The sequence below is a fragment of the Schistocerca nitens genome, chromosome 2 (genome assembly GCF_023898315.1).
Source record: "Schistocerca nitens isolate TAMUIC-IGC-003100 chromosome 2, iqSchNite1.1, whole genome shotgun sequence".
In the NCBI taxonomy this organism is placed as follows: Eukaryota; Metazoa; Arthropoda; class Insecta; order Orthoptera; family Acrididae; genus Schistocerca; species Schistocerca nitens.
Genome location: NC_064615.1, coordinates 401,896,206 through 401,917,312, shown reverse-complemented (window position 1 = coordinate 401,917,312; position 21,107 = coordinate 401,896,206). Strand labels below are relative to the sequence as shown.

Sequence of the window (21,107 nt, the reverse complement as noted above, 5' to 3'; positions counted from 1 at the left end):
GGACAGTCCAGCAAGTGAGGAGAACATGGGCCCAAACAGTTCATGCAATTGGGTGGTGGCGTACAAGAACTTGCAACATGGAGGGGGCAGATGCAATCACTGCAAATAGGATTCGTCTCACATTGCAACGACGTATGACCAAAACAGAGACACCGGAAACAGTGCAGGGGAGGTTGGACAAAGTGCTTCACATTGCAATTGTAAACCATAACTTTGACTTCTGCTGGAAGGGTATCCCCCTCAAAAGCCAGGATGAAAGCACTGGTATCAACAAGATTGTCCGTAAGACCCCTCTGGACTCACCTGATTAAATGAATGCCCGCAATGCCAGATTATTCCCGAGTTCATCATCAGATTGAATGCGGTGGTCTCCATGGAAGATAATACCCTAGGTCATATTTAAAGACTCGTGAGGAGTGATGCTCATCGAGATGTCACTTAAGTGTTCGCAAGTATGAAGGGAAGCCAACTGACTGGTAGAAGTGGTTGTAATCAGTACGGAACCAGAATGCACCTTACTAAGTGAGTCAACTTATCTTCAATATGTTCTACAAAAGAGAGTGTTTTGGTAGTGGCAAAAGTCTCCCCCATCTGTCCTGAAACAAACCAAGTAATGGGGAAAGGGTTTTGCCCCAAGCCAGCAAGCCTGGTCCGACTTTAAGGGAGTGGCCAGATGAGAAGGCAATGGAAACAAAACTAGGGGCAGAGAGAGAACTGCTACTATCTGAAGAGATGGCCATCGAAGACTGGCGAGAAGTATGGAGCTTAGCACGCTCAATGTGCAGTGTCTGGCGTGGTACCACCCACTCTGATCATGGGTTCTCCCCCTGAATGCCACCCAGCCGCAGCATGGGCCACCTGGCACAGTGGTGTTGCCAGGAGTTTTGATGCCCTAAAGAGATGAACAACCATTCCTAGTCATACATGAGGCAGTGACAGCTCGGTACCAGAAGTGTGATCCCTGTGTTGTCAGGGGGGTCAGCAACATGGGTACATAATAATCCCACTACAGGGCTGGCCACACTTGCTTGTTACCTAACAAGGAAGAGGGGTTGGGAGACTGCAGTGGGGAAGAGATGGGGGTGGGGATGAATCCACACCAGAGATGCTTGGGACAGAGGTCATCCTCAAATGACTTACACTATGGAAACAATTTAGAATAGGAGATCAAACCTTAAGGGGGACCAGAAAAAAACTGAGAAAAAGGGAGTGTGGAAACATGAGACAAGAGCGAAAGGGAATAGCCAAACTGAGGGAATAGCCGGGTCGTCGCAAAGGGAAACACTGAGGGAGAAAGAGGGAGGTGGGGGGGGGGGGGGTGCAGGAGGGGGAAGAGAGCTAGGATGTGAAGGAGTGGATATGGGATTAGGAATACAGCCAGGGGGAGAAAGAAGGCTGCAATAGCTCGAGACCCTGTGCATGCCCCACACGTACCCACAGAAGAGCAATGGCCCATTGGGGGGGGGGGGGGGGGTTATTATTTTAGCAAGTCTTAGCCGCGTCAAAGCAGCTGATTAATACTTCCAAGACCACAATAATAGTGACTGACAACAGGTGTACTACTAAGTTGTTTTTTGGAGGGATCAGAAGTACCAGAATTGGATGTGATGGCTGGGAAATCTGCTTTTGAACTAAGCTATTGGGGTAATTACTTCCAGTGAAGGCTGAGGTGAGAATGGTGGAGTGCTGCTGCAAAGAGTCTGCATCTGAACAAATAAGTTTGTCTCCAATGCCAAGGCTGTACAAGAACAAATGTTTGAGATGGAAAGGATAGCAACTGTCAAAATATAAGTCCATGTCAAATGTTCCATCCCAAACAGCCTCAGTATTTGAGGCAAACATACTTGTTGAGCAATACAAAACCATTCCAACTATTCTCATCTCAGCCTTTACTGGATATAATTATCCCACCAGAGTAGTTCAACAGCAGATTTCCTGGGCCAACACATCCAATCCTGGTACTGCTGATCTCTCCAAAACACAGCTTACGAGTACACTTCTTGTCACTCAGTATTATCCTGGGCTCAAAAGTATTATCAGCTACTTTGACACGGTTAAGAGTCCCTAAAATTATGCCTTGAAATGAGGTTCATTCTTTCGAACATTTTGACCACCAGTGCTTTTCCTTCATCCCTGTTCCTTCCCCTTCAATCCTCTACCACAAGAAGGAGCCACTGCCTCCTAAAAGCTTGCACATTTACTTAACCTTTGTGTGTGTCTTTTCCTGTCATGCCTTGGTGAGTGTATATTTTATCCATTCAATTACAGGATACAATCTTAGGATAGTTTTAGTAACTGCATTGGTCTCCTGCTTTCATGATCTATTACGTCTAATAATCCTTCCACCGTCAAATTCCTCTGTCATCTGCCATGCTGTGCGTAGCTTCTCCCCCTCACTTTTAAACTTGAAAGGAAGTCCTAAGCATTGATTTTAATTAAAGTTAACATTATTACTGATCAAAGGAAAGATAAAATGTATAAATGGTGACTTATGATGCCATAAAGGGGAAAACAGCCATTGAAATGTAATAATATAATCAAAGAAAGCATTATAGGCAGTACTCTAATGGAAGAAGTTGCTTGTTATTGCACAGAAGAAAATCAACAGGGTGTAACAGACACTTCAAGGACCCCATCATGTTTTATTTTTCAGATTTGTCTACATAAATAAAAACTAATCCTTAATTAGTGCTTGGAAACTGTCATGATGGCACTAGGATAGAAACTATAAGAGTACAAGTGACAGCTACAGAAAATTTCCACAACTCTTCTGTAGAATGATCTGAAAATTTATTACCAATCTGTATTGCTGTGACTGCACAATGTAGTAATTTCGTAACTTTTTTTGTTTTTCACATATTTTATTTCTCATATTGTATCTTCTCTTACACCATTTCTTTCTGTCATGTTAGTCAATGGGTCCCTTCCATTGTTTTTCCTATTGTCCCATGTACCAGTTTTATCCACATTCTTTGGTACTTTTCATATTGCTTCCCGTGGGATGCAATTCTTTTTAAACAGTATTTTCATGAATTACTTTCTGATAACTTTAAACCCAATGTTCTCTTACATAAATGAAAAATAATGTTTGATGTAAACACAGCTTCTGAGTAAGTTTACTGCTGTCCGTAAGTTTACCAGTCGGAAAATACAAGATTAAGATGTAGCCTACAAAGTTGTGGCTTCCAGAAAATATTTAATTCCATACCAACATTTATTTAAGGATGGGTAAAGGAACTGGCAAGACCAAGTCCATAAAACAAAATTGCAGAAAGTGGGTAAGAGTCTATAAAGAATGTCATATATGAAGTGGAAAACCATGAGCTCCCAGTCTCAGAGGTAATCATTACTTAAGTAAAACACAAATGAAAGAACAAATGGAGACAATTAGCGTACAGTATATCAACAGAGTCGAAGTGGTGAAAAGTACACAACAACAATTTGATAATTTCAGAATGAGAAAATTAGATCAATTTAATGAGCTAGAGTACAAATACAAAGGCACACGTGCACAGACCTCTTCGCCTAGAATATACCAGCTGGACATACACATACAGAAGCACACACTTCTTCGCCTAGAATATGCCAGCTGGACACAAAATGCCAGAATTACCATTCAGCAGGTGGACTAGGATGAGGGTTGTGTCAAATGGGGCAGACTGAAGGAGAAAGAGGCAGGAAGCAGGACAACGAACTGGGTGGGGATGGATAGTTAGTGAGGTGTGGGGCATGAAGAAGATGACATGAAACCATGGACTGGGGGGAGGGGGGGCTGACAGGACAGAGGAAGGAAAAACTGGTGGGTAGAGGGTGTGGGGATAGTGGATTATCAGGGACTGAGCATAGGATGTGCTGCAACGATAACTCTCAACAACATAGTTCATAAAATGAGGGAATGATCCAGATGACACAGGATGGAAAGCAGCTACTGAATTTAAGCACGTTGTGTCCAGCAGCAGGTTGTGCCACTGGGTTGTCAATTTATTTCTTGGCAACAGTTTGGTGGTGGCCATTCATTCTGGTGGACAGCTGGTTGGTGGTCAAGCTCACATAAAACATTGTGCAGTGATTACAGCATAGCTGGTATATGACATGGCTGCTTTCACTGGTGGTCTTGCCTCTGACAGAATAGGATAAGTCTGTGACAGGAATGGAGTACGATGTGCTGGGTGGGTGAACTGAGCAGGTCTCCCTCCTGGGTCTTCCACAGGGATATCACCCCAGTGGCAATAGGCTGGGAGTGGTAGTGACACAGTGATGGCCGACGATGTTTAGATTCTGAGTGTGACGGAATACCACTTTGGAATGGGTAGGAAGGATCTTGGGTAGGATGCCCATCATTTCCAGGCATGATAATAGATAATTAAAGCACTGGTGAAGTATATAGATCAGTTGTTCTAGTCCAGGATGATACTGAATGATGTGGGACGTGCTCCTTGTGAGCGGTGGGGATGTAAGAGTGCGTGCGGTTATGGCACATGATATCTGTTTGTGGATTAGCTCTATGAGGGGAGGGGGTGACTGGGGAGTAGTACTAATGCATGTCTATGAAGGCCTTTGCAAGACCTTCAGCATACTGGGCAAGGGAATTCTCATCACTGCAGATATGCCATATACGGAATGGCAGGCTGTATGGGAGTGATTTTTCATTGTGGAAAGGTGACAGCTGCAAAAAAAAAAAAAAAAAAAAAAAAAAATATATATATATATATATATATATATATATATATATATATATATATATATATATAAAAATCAGATACTATAAGTGGTTTGTGGCTTTAATATGGACAGAGGAGTGAATGGAGCCATCAGAGATGTGGAGATAAACACCTATACAGGTGGCATGTCGGGTTCAGGAGGACCTGGTGAAATGGATGGGAGAGAATGTGTTGAGGTTATGGAAGAATGAGGATAATCTCTTCACCCTAGGTCCAGGTCAACGATATCATCAATGAACCTGAACTAGACAAGTAGTTTTGGGAATGTTTCCTCTACATGGCCACAAACAGACTGGCACAGGATGGTGCCACGCAGATGACCATGATTGTGCCTCGAGTTTGTTTATACACTTTCCCCTCAAAGAGGAAGCAGTTGGATGTGAGGATATACTTGGTAAGGTTTATGAGGAATCAGGTAGTGAGTTTGGAGTCAGGACGTTGTGAGAAGTAGGATCAAGGCAATTGGTATGAGGTAAGTTGATGCATAGGGAGATAGCAACAACAGTGAGGAGTAAAGATCCGGGACATAATGGGGTGGAGACGGTCAAGAGTCAGTGAAGAACGTATGTAGTAGGTGTCTTTTTGATGTGAGAGGCTAGGCTTTGGGCAATTAGTTTGGGGCTATAGGTCAACAAAAGCAAAAATTCTTTCAGGAGTGAACAGTAACTAGCTACAATGTGGTGTCCAGGACTGTTGGTTTGTGGATTGTGGAAAGCATTTAGAAGATGGATATGCAAGGGATCACTGGGGCGAGGAGCAAGATGGACTCAGGAGAGAGATTCTGGGATGGACTTAAGATTTTGGTAGGGGAGCAGGTTATGTTGGACTTCTGTGATGGAATCACTATGGAAAGCATGCAGGGGGGGGAGTCAGTCAGTTTGCAGAGCTTCCTGTCAGATGATCACTGTGATTCACCACTGCAGTGATGGAGCCTTTGTTCTGCAGGAAGAAAGAGCAATTGTAATCTGTCTTGAGGTTGTGAATGGCTGTTCAGTCCTCTGTTAAAAGGTCTGGATTATTGGGAAGGGACTTGTGGGAGGTTGGTGAAGCCAACTTTGAGGTAAGGAATTCTGGAAGATGACCAGGGGGTGGTTAGGTATGAGAGGTGTATGGTCAGGGCTGAAAAGTGTTATGCACTGGGACAGGCAAGATTTAATGTTGAGATTTGGTTGGTTTTGTTTGGAAGGATTGGTAGTGAAGTGATTTTTCCACTGTAGGAATGGTGAGGAGAGGAGAGGAGAGGAGTAGGTCTTTCATGAGTCCAACATGGTTAAACTTGGATGTGGGGCTGGAAATGGGACCTTTGGATAGAACTGAAATGTCTGCAGGATCTAGGTGGTTGGTGGAAAGTTTAGCAACAATGTTTTGTGTTTGGGTTCTGTATTTCACTGAATGTCGGGTGGGAGCTATGGAGGATGTGGCAAACTGAAAAGGTCAGTAAGGTAGAGCCTGGATGCTCTGAGTAGTTAATGAGGGTTCATCGTGGGCAGGACAGTTGTTGATGGTTAATGGTCATCCAAGGAGGGAGTGGGTTGTTAACAAGTTTGATAATTTATGGAGGTGGTGTCTGGAATGATCTTTCAGGTGGAGGAGATTAAGGGTACCAAATTTTGGATATGTGATGTATGTAGTTGTGACTGCACAGTAACTATGTGTTGCAGAGAGAACAGAGGTGGTTCTGGGAAACCAGTGTGTGTGTGTGTGTGTGTGTGTGTGTGTGTGAGAGAGAGAGAGAGAGAGAGAGAGAGAGAGAGAGAGAGAGAGAGAGAGCACTTATGCACTTCAGTTTGCCACGTCCTCCAAAGCTCCCACCCCACATTCAATGAAATACAGAACACAAACACAAAACATTGTTGCTAAACTTTCCACCAACCACCTAAATCCTACAGAATGCATTCACACTTGCTAGCTCATCAATGGGTATCATTCGAAAGCTAGCAGTTTTAATTTTCTTTGTGTGTGCTTACCGATGACTCAACACTTCTGCTACTTAGTGACTGATTCCTTTTACTCCTAAATTTTTTATAGCTATAAGATGAGTCACATTTAGAGTGTGTGTGTCACAGAATGTGCTGATCATTACAAGGTTTCTTTTGTCACATCATGATCATCATCATACACCTCCTTATTTCTAAAACTTATTTATTCCCCTTAGTTCAAATTTTCCTATTTGATGAAATACTGGACTTAATTTCTGTTTTGCCACATTGTGGAGATGTCAGGGTTCATACACATACTGTATTTATCCAACTAAAAGATGAGAGAACATCTCTAACAAAGCTCTCACATGCCTTTTGAAAATAAATGAAGCCAATGTGAGTTTCCCCATAGAATTCTCTTCTTTTCTCAATCACTTGATTCACTATCAAAATGGCATCTACTGTAGAGCAGCCCCGTATAAAGCTCATCTGCTCTTTGCTGATGTTTATGTATGCTATGCCCGTAATCCTATATTGATTATTCTGGAGTATATTTTGTGGGCATTGACCTGTAAACTGATATCCCTATTATTTTCACATTCACTCCTGTCACCTTTCTTGTAAATAAGAACGATGTTCATGTTAAGCCACTTCACAGGTATTCTTCACTGTATCCAACACATATTTGGCAGAGGTGAGAGTTAACATGCAGAAGGTTCCATCATATTTCCATCACAATGTATAACCCCTTCCATTCCTGCTCCTCTTCTGTTTTTTAAGGCTTTGACTGTGCTGAGAATCTCCTCAAGAGAGATGTTGTCCAATTTGTGAGGTTCTTCTGTGTATATCTCTTCCTCAGATATGCTTTTCAACAGCCTCTTGTATTATTTCAGTCTAGATCTTCACACCTTCCTTTCTCTGAAATTTTCTTTCCTTTCCTAGAACTTTGTTTGCAACTCTCTCTCTCTCTCTCTCTCTCTATTTACAGCATTTGCAATGCTCTTCCATTTCTCCTCTGAAATTTTTGTTTCTCTTTGCTGACTTTACAAAAGGAGAAAGTAATCACCAATTCTAATCATTTCTAAAGGAGACAAATTAATTCTTACATAAATACATGGGTTGGAACTTTAATAGTGCCAACTACTTACTTACAGCTCATACAAAATAGATACATGTTTCAAATTCTACTGACCTTCAAAGTAGTCACCAGCATTGTGTATAACCCATTGCCAGTGATGTGGAAGTTGTAGGATGCTATTAGCAGTGCCAGTTGTGTTGACAGTCGCAACGGCGCAGTCTATTGCCCGATGAATTTGTAGCAAGCGAATGCTATGAAGTGTTTCCATCAGTTTAGAAATCAAGCTGAACTCAACAGAGCTTAAGTCAGGGTTGTGCAGTAGGTGGTATAGCGCTTAGCAGCACCATCAGTCAAACAAATCAGTAACAGCTTGCACTGCACTTCATGGCATTTGCTTGCTACAAATTCATCGGGCAACAGACTGCACCGTAGCAACTGTCAACACAACTGGCACTGCTAAGAGTATCCTACAACTTCCACATCACTGGCAACGGGTTATACACAATGCTGGTGACTACTTTGAAGGTCAGTAAAACTCTGAAACATGTATCTATTTTGTATGAGCTGTAAATAAATAGTTGCCACTATTGAAGTTCCAACCCTCCTACGTTTGAACAGAACATTTGAAATGCGAAACAGTAAATGAAACATGAGGTGTTCAGCAAAGGTGCTAAAGCAGCTACTGCTTAACACTACTGTTGATTACTGAAATTGGTAACTAATTATGAAATGTACTGTTAGCTCTAAGTGGTCTGATTTCTGCCGATTAACTATTTGGAAACCAAGAGGACAATGTGTTGTTATTCAGTTTGCTTGGACTGTCAAATGTAGCGACTGATAATGCAAGCAAATCGCAGATGTGAATGTTGAGAACCATTGATTTACAAGTTTTCAGTTCACAGTTGATTCATGCAGACAATACAAAACTAATTTCCAGTCAATGATGGTTCATAAAGCAGGGCCCACAAACGTGTCCAACAGGAATAAAATTTGGTCTCACAGGAGCTAATGTTTGTATGTGGCATCAGATACATCAAAACTGTTTATAATAAATAGTGTTAATTTTTTTAGATGGATGAGTGATTTCTGAAGAAATCTCTTCAAATACAGACTAACTTTCATGTTACTAATAAAGACTGACCCCAAAACAGTGATGCTTTGAAGGAATAAACTACCTATATCCACAATGTGCTTTATGGCAACAGAGATTTGTCACTTTCTTTTTGTAGCACACAAATTTATCTGAATTTACATACTAACTGCTCCATAATAATCTGTACTTACAACAATATCCTGTTCTTGCCTACAGAGCGAGGAAATTTCAACAAAATATCAAATCTCTTTCTGAAACAAGTTTTCAATTGAACAAATTCAAGTGCTTCACTTCAATATACTATTTATTCTTTTCAGTTTCAAAACTACAAACCGAGAAAACAAAATGAGTAAACAGCTTAAAATTACATAAGTACGCTAAACTTCTAAGAAGATAAATATTATGTGCATCTGTATTGGCTGTAAACTAAGACCTAATAACTGGAGCATACTAATGTTTTTGTTAAGGAATCAAAACTTTTTAGGCACATCTAAAATATTCTGCCTGGTCCACCATTTCCTAAGTGTTGGTAATCAGGATGCAATCAATTTCTTCTCACACTTTCCTACACTGAACATTACTATTCTGTTCCTTAGTTAAAATAAAAGTTGACAGAGTACCAGTTGAAGTAATGCGGCACAGACAGCAAAGTCCTCTCCAGTAATTGTAAGCCGATGGTGAAACAAGAATCAGATTGTCTTATCAACGACAAAAATTAGCAATGCTTTATTATTTACTCAAGTTATCCATGCCCCATTTTGAAAACAATCTAAATACATTTAACTTGAAGTAGTGAAATACACTATATTAATTTACTGCCCAACTCCTCACAAGGGACAAAATGTGCCCAAAGTAAAATGAACACAGTAAAACAAGAAAAACAAATACCACATTTTAGGAAGTTTAACATAATAAAAATACTATTAACACTAATAATGCTATTTACTTGGTTGAGATTAGCAGGAAAGGTGCAAGAAACTGGGATTCAATAAATTACACATTCCAAAGAAGCATATGCTTCCTAATTAACTTTATACATGTCAGTGAGAGAGAATAATATATTGTATAATCAACGATGTTATATATTACTCTAAAAAAGCAACATAGGTGTAACAAATGCTTACCAAGAATTGCCTGATCACTATCGTCATCAAGCTGAAGTTTATCTTGTAAGGTGTCAGCTATTGCCCTAGAGGTTGCAAATGAGGGTAACTTCTCTCTTAAAGGTTCACCACCTGCTCTTGCTAATGGAACATCCCCAGTGAACATGTCATCACATCTGACAGCAAAATCACCCTAGAGAAAGACATTTACACTATCAGTATCAAAGATACAACATTTCTTATTTAGCACATCAAAGACTTGCAGTGAATACTAAATTCTACATCTGTAGCAGCAATATTCCTAAACTCTGCTTAATAACTACCAGAGAAGATAAAGGTGTATAAATAAATTGTTTTTAAGGTTTCCAGCTGGAGGTAGTAAAGCCATCTAAGATAGATAGTATTAGAATTATGAAGACAATAAAAAACAACAAAACTTCAGAAACAGATAACATTAATTAAATATGGAGGGAGGGCATGTATGGAGGCATTGTCCAAACTGACAGTATAGATGTGGAAGGAGGACAAAAAGCCAAACGAACAGAATGAGACGATCATATGTTCAAACCATGAAGACATTAGAAAGCAAAAAGTATTAGGGAGTATCTCTTCTCTGCAGCACATAATTCTTCCTTGGAATCCAAGTAGAGCTATTGCTGTACACACAAAATTTTGTAATCTTATGTCAACAGCCGACCACAACTATACTCTGAGACTGGTCTTAGGGAAGACCTGGGAATTAGAAAAGGAGACATACCTCTTGTTTATCAACTTCAAAGAAGTGTATGACAGCATAACAAGAGAGGGCCTGTGGGAAATAATGGAAGAAGTGGGAGTGCCAGCAAACGTTATCAGGCTAACATAAATATGCAGAATTAATAGCAAATGTAAAATGAGAACAGAAGGGAATGCAGTTCAGGAAATTCAAGGCACTAGGCTGCATCAGAACAATTTATTTATCTATTCATGACTATTTTTGGTCAACATTCATCATCCGGTACTTGAACCAATGTTAAAAAGACGACAATGACAATAAACCCTCCGTGTACTACTCATGAAGACATGAAAATACAAAATGTTACGAATAATTGGCTGATACAAGTCACACGTCAATCATGTTGAACCATTAGATCCCGTTAGCAGTCAAGTTTATGAATAGCAACACAAAAGACAATAATTTTCCCACATCCTACATCTACATCCTCATACATACTCCACAAGCCACTGTACGGTGCATGGCAAAGGGTACCTCGTATCACTGCTAGTCGTTTCCTTTCTTGTTCCACTTGCTAATAGAGCAAGGGAAAAACGAATGCCTATATGGCTCTGTACGAGTTCTAATGTCTCGTACCCTATCTTCATAACTATATGTGAAATGTCCATTGGCGGCAGTAAAATTGTTTTGCAATCAGCTTCAAATTCCAGTTCTGTCATTTTCTCAATAGTGTTCCTCGACAAGAATTCACCTTCCCTCCAAGCTCCCATGTCAGTTCCTGAAGCATCTCCGTAACACTAGTGTGTTGTTTGAACTAACCAGATACAAATCCCAGTAGCCCACCTCTGAGTTGCTTTGATGTCTTCCTTCAATCCAATTTGGTACGGATCACAAAGACTTGAGCAGTGCTCAAGAGTAGGTCACATGAGCACCATGTATGCCGACTCCTTCGCAGGTGAATCACACTTTCCCAAAAGTCTCCCAATACACCAAAATTGACCATTCGCCTTCCCTACCACAATCCTCTCATGCTTGTTCCATTTCATACTGCTTTGCAACATTACACCCAAAATTTAAATGAGTTGACTGTGTCAAGCAGGACAATAGTAATACTGTAACTGAACATAATGGGTTTGTTGTTCCTACTCATCCAAATTAACTTACATTTTTCAACGTTTGGAGCTAGCTGCCATTCATCACACCAACTAGAAATTTTGTCCAAGTTATTCTATATCCTCCTACAGTCATTCAACCTTAACACCTTACAGTACACCACAGCATCATCAGCAAACAACTGCAGATTGTTGGTCACCCTGTCCACCAAATCATTGATGTATATAGAGAACAACAAGGGTCCTATCACATTTCCCTGGGGCACTCTTGATGATACCCTTGTCTCTAATGAACACCTGCCGTCGATGACGACATATTGTGTCCTATTACTTAAGAAGCCTTCAAGTTACTCACATATCAGAGAACTTATCCCATAAGCCTGTACCTTCGTCAACAGCCTGCAATGGGGTGCAGTGTCAAATGCTTTCTGGAAATCCAGACACATAGAATATGCTTGTCGCCCTTCACTAATAGCTAAAAGTATATCATGTGAGAAAAGAGGAGGCTGAGTTTCACACGAGTGACACTTTCTAAAACCATGCTGACTTGTGGACATAAGCTACTCGGTCTCAAGAAAATTTATTACATTTGAACTGAGAATATGTTCAAGGATTTTGCAGCAGCCCGATGTTAGGGACATTGGTTATTGGTCTGTAATTTTGCGGGTCCATTCTTTTGCTCTTCTTATATAAGGAGTCGCCTGCAATTTTTTTCCAGTCTCTTTGTGTTGGGTGAAAGATTCACAATAAATGCAAGCTAGGTAAGGGACCAATTCTGCAGAGTATTCTTTGTAAAACCGAACTGGGATTCCATCTGGACCTGTTGCCCTATTTGTTTTCAACTCTTTCAGTTGTTTCTCTATACCAGGGATGTCTATTACTACATCATCCATAAAGGATGTCTGTTTTATGGTCCAATGACAGTATGTTTGTATGATTCTCCTGAGAGAATGATTTCTTAAACATGAAATTTAAAACTTCAGCTTTCGTTTTGCTATCTTCAACTGCCACGCAAGACTGGCTGAATGACTGGATGGTAACCTTAGACCTACTTAGCGATTTCACATCATAGTAGAATTTTCTTGAGTAATCTGGCACATCTTTTGCTAAGATGTGACAGTGGTAGTTGTATGCTTCGCACTTATATCTTTTCACATCTACCAGAATCTCTACTAACTGTTGTCTGTTGCCAATTGCGCATTCTCTTTTGAACCATGAATGCAACAGCCTCTGCTTCCACAGAATTATCTGAATTTCTTTATTAAGACATGGTTGGTCTTTTCTATTCTTATTACACTTAGTGGGCACATACTTCTCCGGACTATGACTGACAATCTGCTTAAACTTTGCCCATTATTCCTCTACCACCATCTTACTGGAACTGAGTGATGTCAATTCAATAAGTGAGACAATAACAACTGCTTATCTGCTCTTTCTAGCATAAACACTCTCCTAACCCTCTTGAATAATATAGTGACTTTTGTAACCATAGTTGCTGTAATGGTTTCATTACTGACGCTGTCGATAACATTGGGCCTGTTTGCAGCTACAAGATAAAAGATATTTCCACTGCATTTGAGCTGCCGAACAAGTTTTCAGACAACATGTTAGTATGACTATCTGTATGTAACCTCCTACAGCTACACCGAGGTGCGTCCTCGCGATGGAGGAGGTAACCATACATTAGCCACGTATGGCCAATGCGGAGCCGGAAGAGGACAACTGTTTCCCTGCAAGAGGACCACATGGAAGACTTAACAAATTTGTAGTCTCCTAAATGATATGCAGTTTGTTCTGCGTACTGTTATGCCATTCCGTCTCCCAAAGCCAAATAACACTGCACCGTAAGCAGAACTCAGATCAGTTTTGGAGATGTCCATCTCCAAATGTGATTTCTGCGTAGCCTGTTAGGCCAGCCTGTCGGCAAGTTCATTGCCTAGGATTACGAAGTGTCCTCGGGTCCACAAAAACACCACTGAATGACGGAACCGTTCCAGGGCATAGATGGACCCCTGAAAGGATGCTACCAAAGGATGGTGAGGATAGCACTGGTCGATAGCTTATAGGCTGCGCAAAGAGTCAGTACACAGGAGAAATGACTTGCCAGGGCTTGAGCGGGTGCTCAAGAGCACAAGATATGGCCGCCAGCCCTGCACTGAAAACACTGCAGCCATCTGGCAAGGAGTGCTGCTCAATATGTCCTCCATGAACATACGCAAAGTTTATGTGACCATCGGACATCGAGCTGTCAGTGTCAACCACTTCATGGCCACGGCACATGAGAATCAAGAGGAAGTTATAGTGGAGAGCCGCAGGGTTAATGGAGTCCTTAGGGCCATGTGAAAGCTCCAGAAGTATCTGCAGCCTAAGTGTACACCATGGAAGTGTACGTGAATGGACCTCGAGCAGAGGTGGTAACAGGAAGGACTCCAGTCCAGACAGAAGGGACCGGACGCGAACTGCAATCTTAAGCCCTAACCTGGTCCGCCGATGTGGGAGATGACCCACTGTGGTTGGGAAAAGGAGACAGTAATTCGGATGCGCAGGAGAACTACGAATGTGTGCAACCTAACTGGCAAGAGGTTGTGCACGCCTAACCTTCAATGGAGGGACTCCAGCCTCCACCAGGACACTGGTCACCGGACTCATTCTAAAAGCACGTGTCGTTAGGCGAACGCCACAGTGGTGTACTGGGTCGAGTAAATGCAACACTGAGGGCGCAGCCGAACCGTAAACCAAATTCCCATAAACAAGGCAGAATTGAACAAGGGCTCTGGAGAGCTGCAGCAGCAAAGAGCAATCTGCATCCCAGTTGGTGTTGCTCAGGCAGCGGAGGGCATCGAGGAGCTGCCAGCACTTCCGCTTAAGCTGACAAAGGTAAGGTAGCCAAGTCAATCGGGTGTCTAAAACCAGTCCTCAGAATCGATATGTCTCCGCTTCAGTGAAGGGATTGTCATTAAGGTAAAGTTCTGGTTCTAGATGAATGGTGCAACACTGCCAGAAATGCACAATACACGACTTCGCGGCTGAAAACTGGAAGCCGTGGGTTAGAGCCCATGACTGCGCCTTGTGGATGGCTCCCTGTAGGCACTGCTCAGCTACACCAGTACTGGAGCAGCAGTTTGAAATGCAGAAGTCATCCGCATACAGAGAACATGAGACTGACAACCCTACAGCTGCTGCTACACCATTAATGGCCACTAAAAATAGATATACACTCAATACAGAGCCCTGTGGAATGCCATTCTCCTCAGCATGGGGAGAACTATAGGAGGCACTGACTTGGACACGGAAAGTACAGAGTGACAGAAGTTTTGGATAAAAATCTGGAGTGGGTACCGGAGACCCCACTCATACAATGTAATAAGGATATGATGTCATCAGGTTGTGTTGTATGCTTTACGTAAGTCAAAAAAGACAGCAACCAGATGTTGTCGTCTGGAAAAGGCTTTTCTGGTGGAGCGACCCTGGTGGAAGCAGCCTTGACATGCAGCCAGTGGGCCATGTGACTCCAGGACCAAACCCAACCACCGACACACTGTACATTCTAGCAGCTTACAAAAAAAAGTTGGTGAGGCTGATGGGCCTGTAGCTACCCACATCAAGCGGATTTTGACCGGATTTGAGCACCAGAATGATGGTGCTCTCCAGCCATTACATCCGGTTGTAGATGATGAGGAGATGTCGTTTGTAGTCAGACAAGAGATGTTTCATCATCTGACTGTGGATCTGATCCAGCTCAGGAGCTGTATCAGGGCAATGAGCAGGGGCGCTGAGGAGCTCCCACTCTGTAAATGGGGCGTTATAGGATTCACTGTAGCATGTAGTGAACGAGAGGACTTTCCATTGAATCCACTGTTCGAGGGTGCAAAAGGCTGGGGGATAGTTCTCCGACGCAAAGGCTCGAGCAAAGAGCTCGGCAAAGTACTCGACAATCGCATTTGCACCAGCAGATAACACGCCATTGATGTTAATGCCAGGGACACCTGTTGGAGTCTGGTACCCAAAAAGATGTCTGATCTTCATCCAGACTTGGTAAGGCGATGTATGGCACCCAATGGTTGACACATACCTCTCCCAACACTCCTGTTTCTGTCGTTTTATAAGCTGGAGAACACAGACACGGAGGAACTTAAAGGCTATTAAGTGCTCTAGGGAAGGGTGCTGCTTATGTCGCTGTAGATCACGCCGATGCCCTTTAATTGCCTCAGCGACTTCCGGCAACCACCAAGGGTCTGTCTTTCACTGGGGGCACCCTAAGGAACGAGGGATCACATTTTCTGCCGCAGAAATGATCATTGTAGTGACCTGCTCAACAACAACATCGATGGCACCATGTGTGTGAGATTCAGTGATGAGATCAGAAGTGAAGGCTTCCCAGTCTGCCTTATTTAAAGCCCATCTGGGTAGGCATCCATGGGCATGACACTGGGTGAGAGGAAGACAGGGAAGTGGTCACCACCATACAGGTCGTCATGTGCTCTCCAGTGGATAGATGGGAGAAGGCCAGGACTGCAAACCGAGAGATCAATGGCCGAATATGAGCCACGTACCACACTGAAATGTGTGGGTGCATCTGTGTTTAGGAGGCAGAGGCCGAGTTGTGACAGGAAATTTTTGACCTCCCTTCCTCGGCCAGTAAGCATGGCGCCACCCCACAAGGGGTTATGCATGTTAAAATCTCCCAAGAGTAGTAAAGGTTTAGGGAGTTGATCAATCAGTGCAGCCAATATGTTCAGGGGTACTGCACAATCTGCAGGAAGATATACATTGCACACAGTTACTTCACGTGCCGTCCTTATCCTGAGAGCCACAGCTTCAAGAGGGCTTTGAAAGGGCACAGGCTCACACCGTACTGAGTTCAGGACATATATGCAAATTCCACCTGACACACTATTATAGTCGCTATGGTTCCTCTAATATCCCTTATAGTCGCGGAGGGCAGGGTCCGCATTGCCAGGACCCAGGTTTCCTGGAGAGCAATGCAGAAAGCAGGTGTAAAGCTTAACAGATGCCATAGCTCAGCCAGGTGGTGGAAAAACCGCTGCAATTCCACTGGAGGATTAAGTGATCGTGAGACTGGGAAGGCATGAAACACTCAATGAGGCAGTCTACGCCTCAAGGTCACCTGCTGCCACCCGATGGGTAACTGTGCAACTGACAACCATTGTGTCTGAGGGCCCAGTGAGATCTAGGTCCTCTGCGGACGCCAGAATCACCACCCATCCTCAGACACAGGTCTTGTAGGTAGTAGTGGTGGTGTGGTGCCACCGCAGGCCTTGGTTCTTGGGGGTCATTTTCTTTTTAGGTTTCTCTCGCTGCTCCTTAGGTTTGTACGGTTGCGAGGGCTTCACTGATTCAGTCTCAGAGACTGAGGATGACCGTGAAGCCCTTCGACCAGCTATCTGTGGTTGCTCCAGTCACTGATGGGTATTAGCTTTGCCACTGGTAGGAACCTGCAAAGGGAGTGACCCAAGGGACCCCTTCCTGGCAGGAGCAACTGGGAGGGAATCCCCCCCCCCCAATACCACCATCAAGGGGGCAGGTGGAGTCTGATGGCTCTGAGAGCCAACTGTACGCGATGGCATAGGTCGACGTCACATGCACAGGATGTTGTAGCCTCTTATATTTCTCTTGGCCTCAGTATATGTCAGTCGGTCCAGGGTCTTGTATTCCATTATTTTTCTTTCTTGAGAATCCTGCAGTATGGCGAGCAAGATGAATGATGCTCTCCGCATTTGACACAGATGGGAGGCGGGGCACAGGGAGTACTGGGATATGAAAGACGTCCACAATCCCGACAGGTGATATTGGTAATACAACAGGAAGACATATGGCTGAACTTCCAGCACTTAAAGCACCGCATCGGAGGATGGGCATATGGCTTTACGTCACAGTGGTAGACCATCACCTTGACCTTCTCAGGTAATGTGTCACCCTCAAAGGCCAAGATGAAGGCACCTGTGGCAACCTGATTATCCCTCGGACCCTGGTAGACGCGCCAGATGAAATGGACACCTCACTGCTCTAAATTGGCACGCGCTCATCGTCAGACTGCAAAAGAAGGTCCCTGTGAAATATGATACCCTGGACCATATTTAAGATCTTATGGGGTATGATGGAAACAGAAACATCCCCCAGCTTGTCACAGGCAAGTACTGCCCATGACTGGGAAGAGGATGCTGTTTTGATCAAGACCGATACTGACCACATTTTGGACAAGCCCTCCACCTTCCCAGACTTGTCCTTTAATGCTCAACAAAAAAACTGAGGTTTCATTGACAAGAAAGATTCCCCATCAAATCTCATAAAAACGAGGTACCGAGGTGAGTAAGCTTCACTGCCATCCTTAGCTTAGCGTTCCTCCCATGGTGTGGCCTGGGGGTGAGCGATTTGGGGTCATATTTCTTAGCACTGAAGTTAGACCTTGACCACTTAGAGACTGCTGGTGTTTGACCGCCACCAAGAGATGACGTACTACACTTCATGCGTAACATCCACCCTGATGCCACCCACTCCGACCAGGGGACCTGCCTACGGGTGCCACCCAGCTGCAGCAAAGGCCACCTGGCAGGATGGCCATTGTCGGGAATCCCGATGCCCCAGGGTGACAGGCATCTACTCCTTGGGATACACGGGTAGTTAACGGCGCAGGCATCAGCAGAGTGATCTCTGTGTGGAGGGGGCTACAACCAACAGGGTACATGGCGGCCCCACCACAATGGACAAGCTACCATGCTGGATATCAGGCATGAACAAGCTAAGAAGTCCATTATCGTAGACAGCGCAGAAAGCGATACTGCACAGAGGATGGAGGAAGACACACCCAGGAGGGTGACCTCGCCCAACAGCTGGAGAATGAGCAGAAGTGCAGATCCACGTTGACAAGGGGTGCGAGAGGTCTCAGCGCATGATGGACACTATGCACCATGTACGGCACCCTTCCTCAACTGGCTCGCTCTTCGGGAAAATTTTGAAAAATTGAGGTCAAACCCTACAGGGGACCATCACATAAGGGCCAAAACATGTGAGACTCCTTTTAGCCACTTCTTATGACAGGCAGGAATACCTCAAGGCCTATTCTAACCCCTGGACCCACAAGGGGTGGGGGTGGGGGGTGGGGCTGCTAATGTGCAAGTTGATCATACTGCAGGCGACTTTACATCCACAACCACAGCTAAAGCCATCCACCTCTACATCTGGAAACATCCAGACAGCTTTTCAGCAAGAGAGAAAAGACGAGATGGTCACACTAAAATAAATAATAATAATAATAATAATAATAATAACAGTAATAATTAGAAAAAAGAATTCTCAACTCTACATTTGACCTTCTCTATTTTTTTAAATTTTTGATCTCTAGATGCCACTAGTTAAAAAGAGCTTCATATGTTTCATACATTTATTAATTTTGTAGTTTTGGAACACTAATTCTATTAATTAAATTATTCAAAAATAAAAATAGTCCTTATTGCCCAAATAGCGTACTAAACATTTATTTACCTTTAGATTTTCCCCTTAGTGCTTTACAAATCGCTTCACATGTTTCAGGAATTATTTTGGTTAATGTGCAACATGGTACTCAAGCACTACTAGAGTAGCTCTTTCATGTATTAAGAAATCGTAGTGTCACGGTGAGCCTGTCTTCCACACATACAGCATTTCTCAAGTGAGTCTTCTGTTTTGTAATATGAGGAGCCACTTTACTAAGCAAACACTGAAATGCACTATCATCCATTCTTAAGTAATTTATATAACATTTGACGTTCTCTACTTGCAGGTTTCAAAATAAATTTTGCTGGATTATTTTGTTATCTTGACATAATACCCATGGCTTCACGTAAGTGTGCTTCCTTTTTTCCACCAGTTTTCTTCCAAATGCACACACAATGCAATTGTGGTACGAGCAATTGCAGCGCATTGTACCAAATAGTTATCTGCCATCTTGAAATCTGATGAAAAACATGACGTCAGCATAATATCCTTTTCTAGCATCACGTCAGAGATCTTTGTCAACGAAATTTGATGAATATTTCACCATATTCCTTTGTCGAAGAAATATGAAAGTGTAATACTGGCCTAAAAGATTCCATAATGTGCCTAATGTTTGAGCTCCCAATAACTAGCAACCCTCTACCCACGTGTGCTTGCTAGGTCCATGCTAAGGAACGTGCCACCTGTACACTCACAGGATGAATAGGTGAGGCCAAACAGGCAGTCTTCCATTGGCCCTCCGCCTCTAGCGGTGCTAATGCGTTACCACCTGCCACTCGCCCTGCAGTGAGAGCAGATCCATCGTGTCAAATACACTAGGAGGTGCCTCGGCGACAGATCCCCTGCAAAACAAGCGATACCTGTGGTGTCTTCAATGCAGCGCTACACCTCGAGGCTGCACCTGACTACGACTGACCATAATCAAAAGCACATTCGGCTGTTTGCCAACTGCATCCAACTTCTCCTGTGTTTGCACACAACATGCACTCATCCTGTCCATGCTAGCAAGACTAATTGAAGAAGTGAACAATAAAAGTAATTACACTGCAGCCTTCATCATCTACACACAACAGGAGTCTGGATATAGTATGAGTAGCGAAAGTACTTGTAACCTCGAAGATGACTAATCAACATAAACTACGACACACAAGGATAACTGTACAATAAAAAAATAACCAAAATTACAGTGGTTACAGTAAAGTCATAAGTAAAATTTCTACAAGAAAGCATAATGGTATAACCACTTAATTATAAGTATCAACTATCACAAACATTGTCATTTTTTTTAATACAATTAATGATATTTACACATCACAATGTACCACCTGTTATTTCGGCATTGAATGACAATAAAGTAAATAATGTAACCTATGACAAAAATCTTTAAAATATAATTAAAGCAAAGGCGCCAATATTATTTTATATAAAATTTCTGAGTACAATATACAATAATATTTATATCATGTCCAAACAGACGGGGACTCAGGAACAAATGATATCTGAGTAAATTATCAATGTTGAGGTTCCCAGTAAATTACTGAGAAGCTACATGAATATAGAGGAACGAAAAAATTAACTTGGGTTAACAGTACTAGGTACACAGTGTTAAACTGAATGGCTTAATAGAGAGTACCTTAGGACGCAGAAAATCTATCAAAATGCTTCATGTCTATAGGTGAGGCTAAAATAATTCAGCACATGGCATTCAATTTATAGTGAAACAGGAATTATATAGGATACATCTCCCAAGGCAGATCAGTACCCAGCATCAAAATGTATCAGATCAATATGTAACAAACAGTAAAGGAGCTTTAAACATTTATTAAAAAACAAGGGTGAATCAGGGTCATCTGGTTTAGGCAAGTGAACACT

The 21,107-nt window shown here is 42.7% G+C and overlaps 1 protein-coding gene across 1 annotated transcript in view; it reads right to left on the bottom strand.

Moving 5' to 3' along the window:
- The window catches only part of LOC126236250 (axin), a 266,422-nt gene that overhangs the window by 93,325 nt on the left and 151,990 nt on the right, over positions 1 to 21,107 (bottom strand). The window contains 1 exon segment of the mRNA XM_049945400.1: positions 9,936 to 10,055. Within this exon segment, the coding sequence (XP_049801357.1) occupies positions 9,936 to 10,055 (120 nt within the window).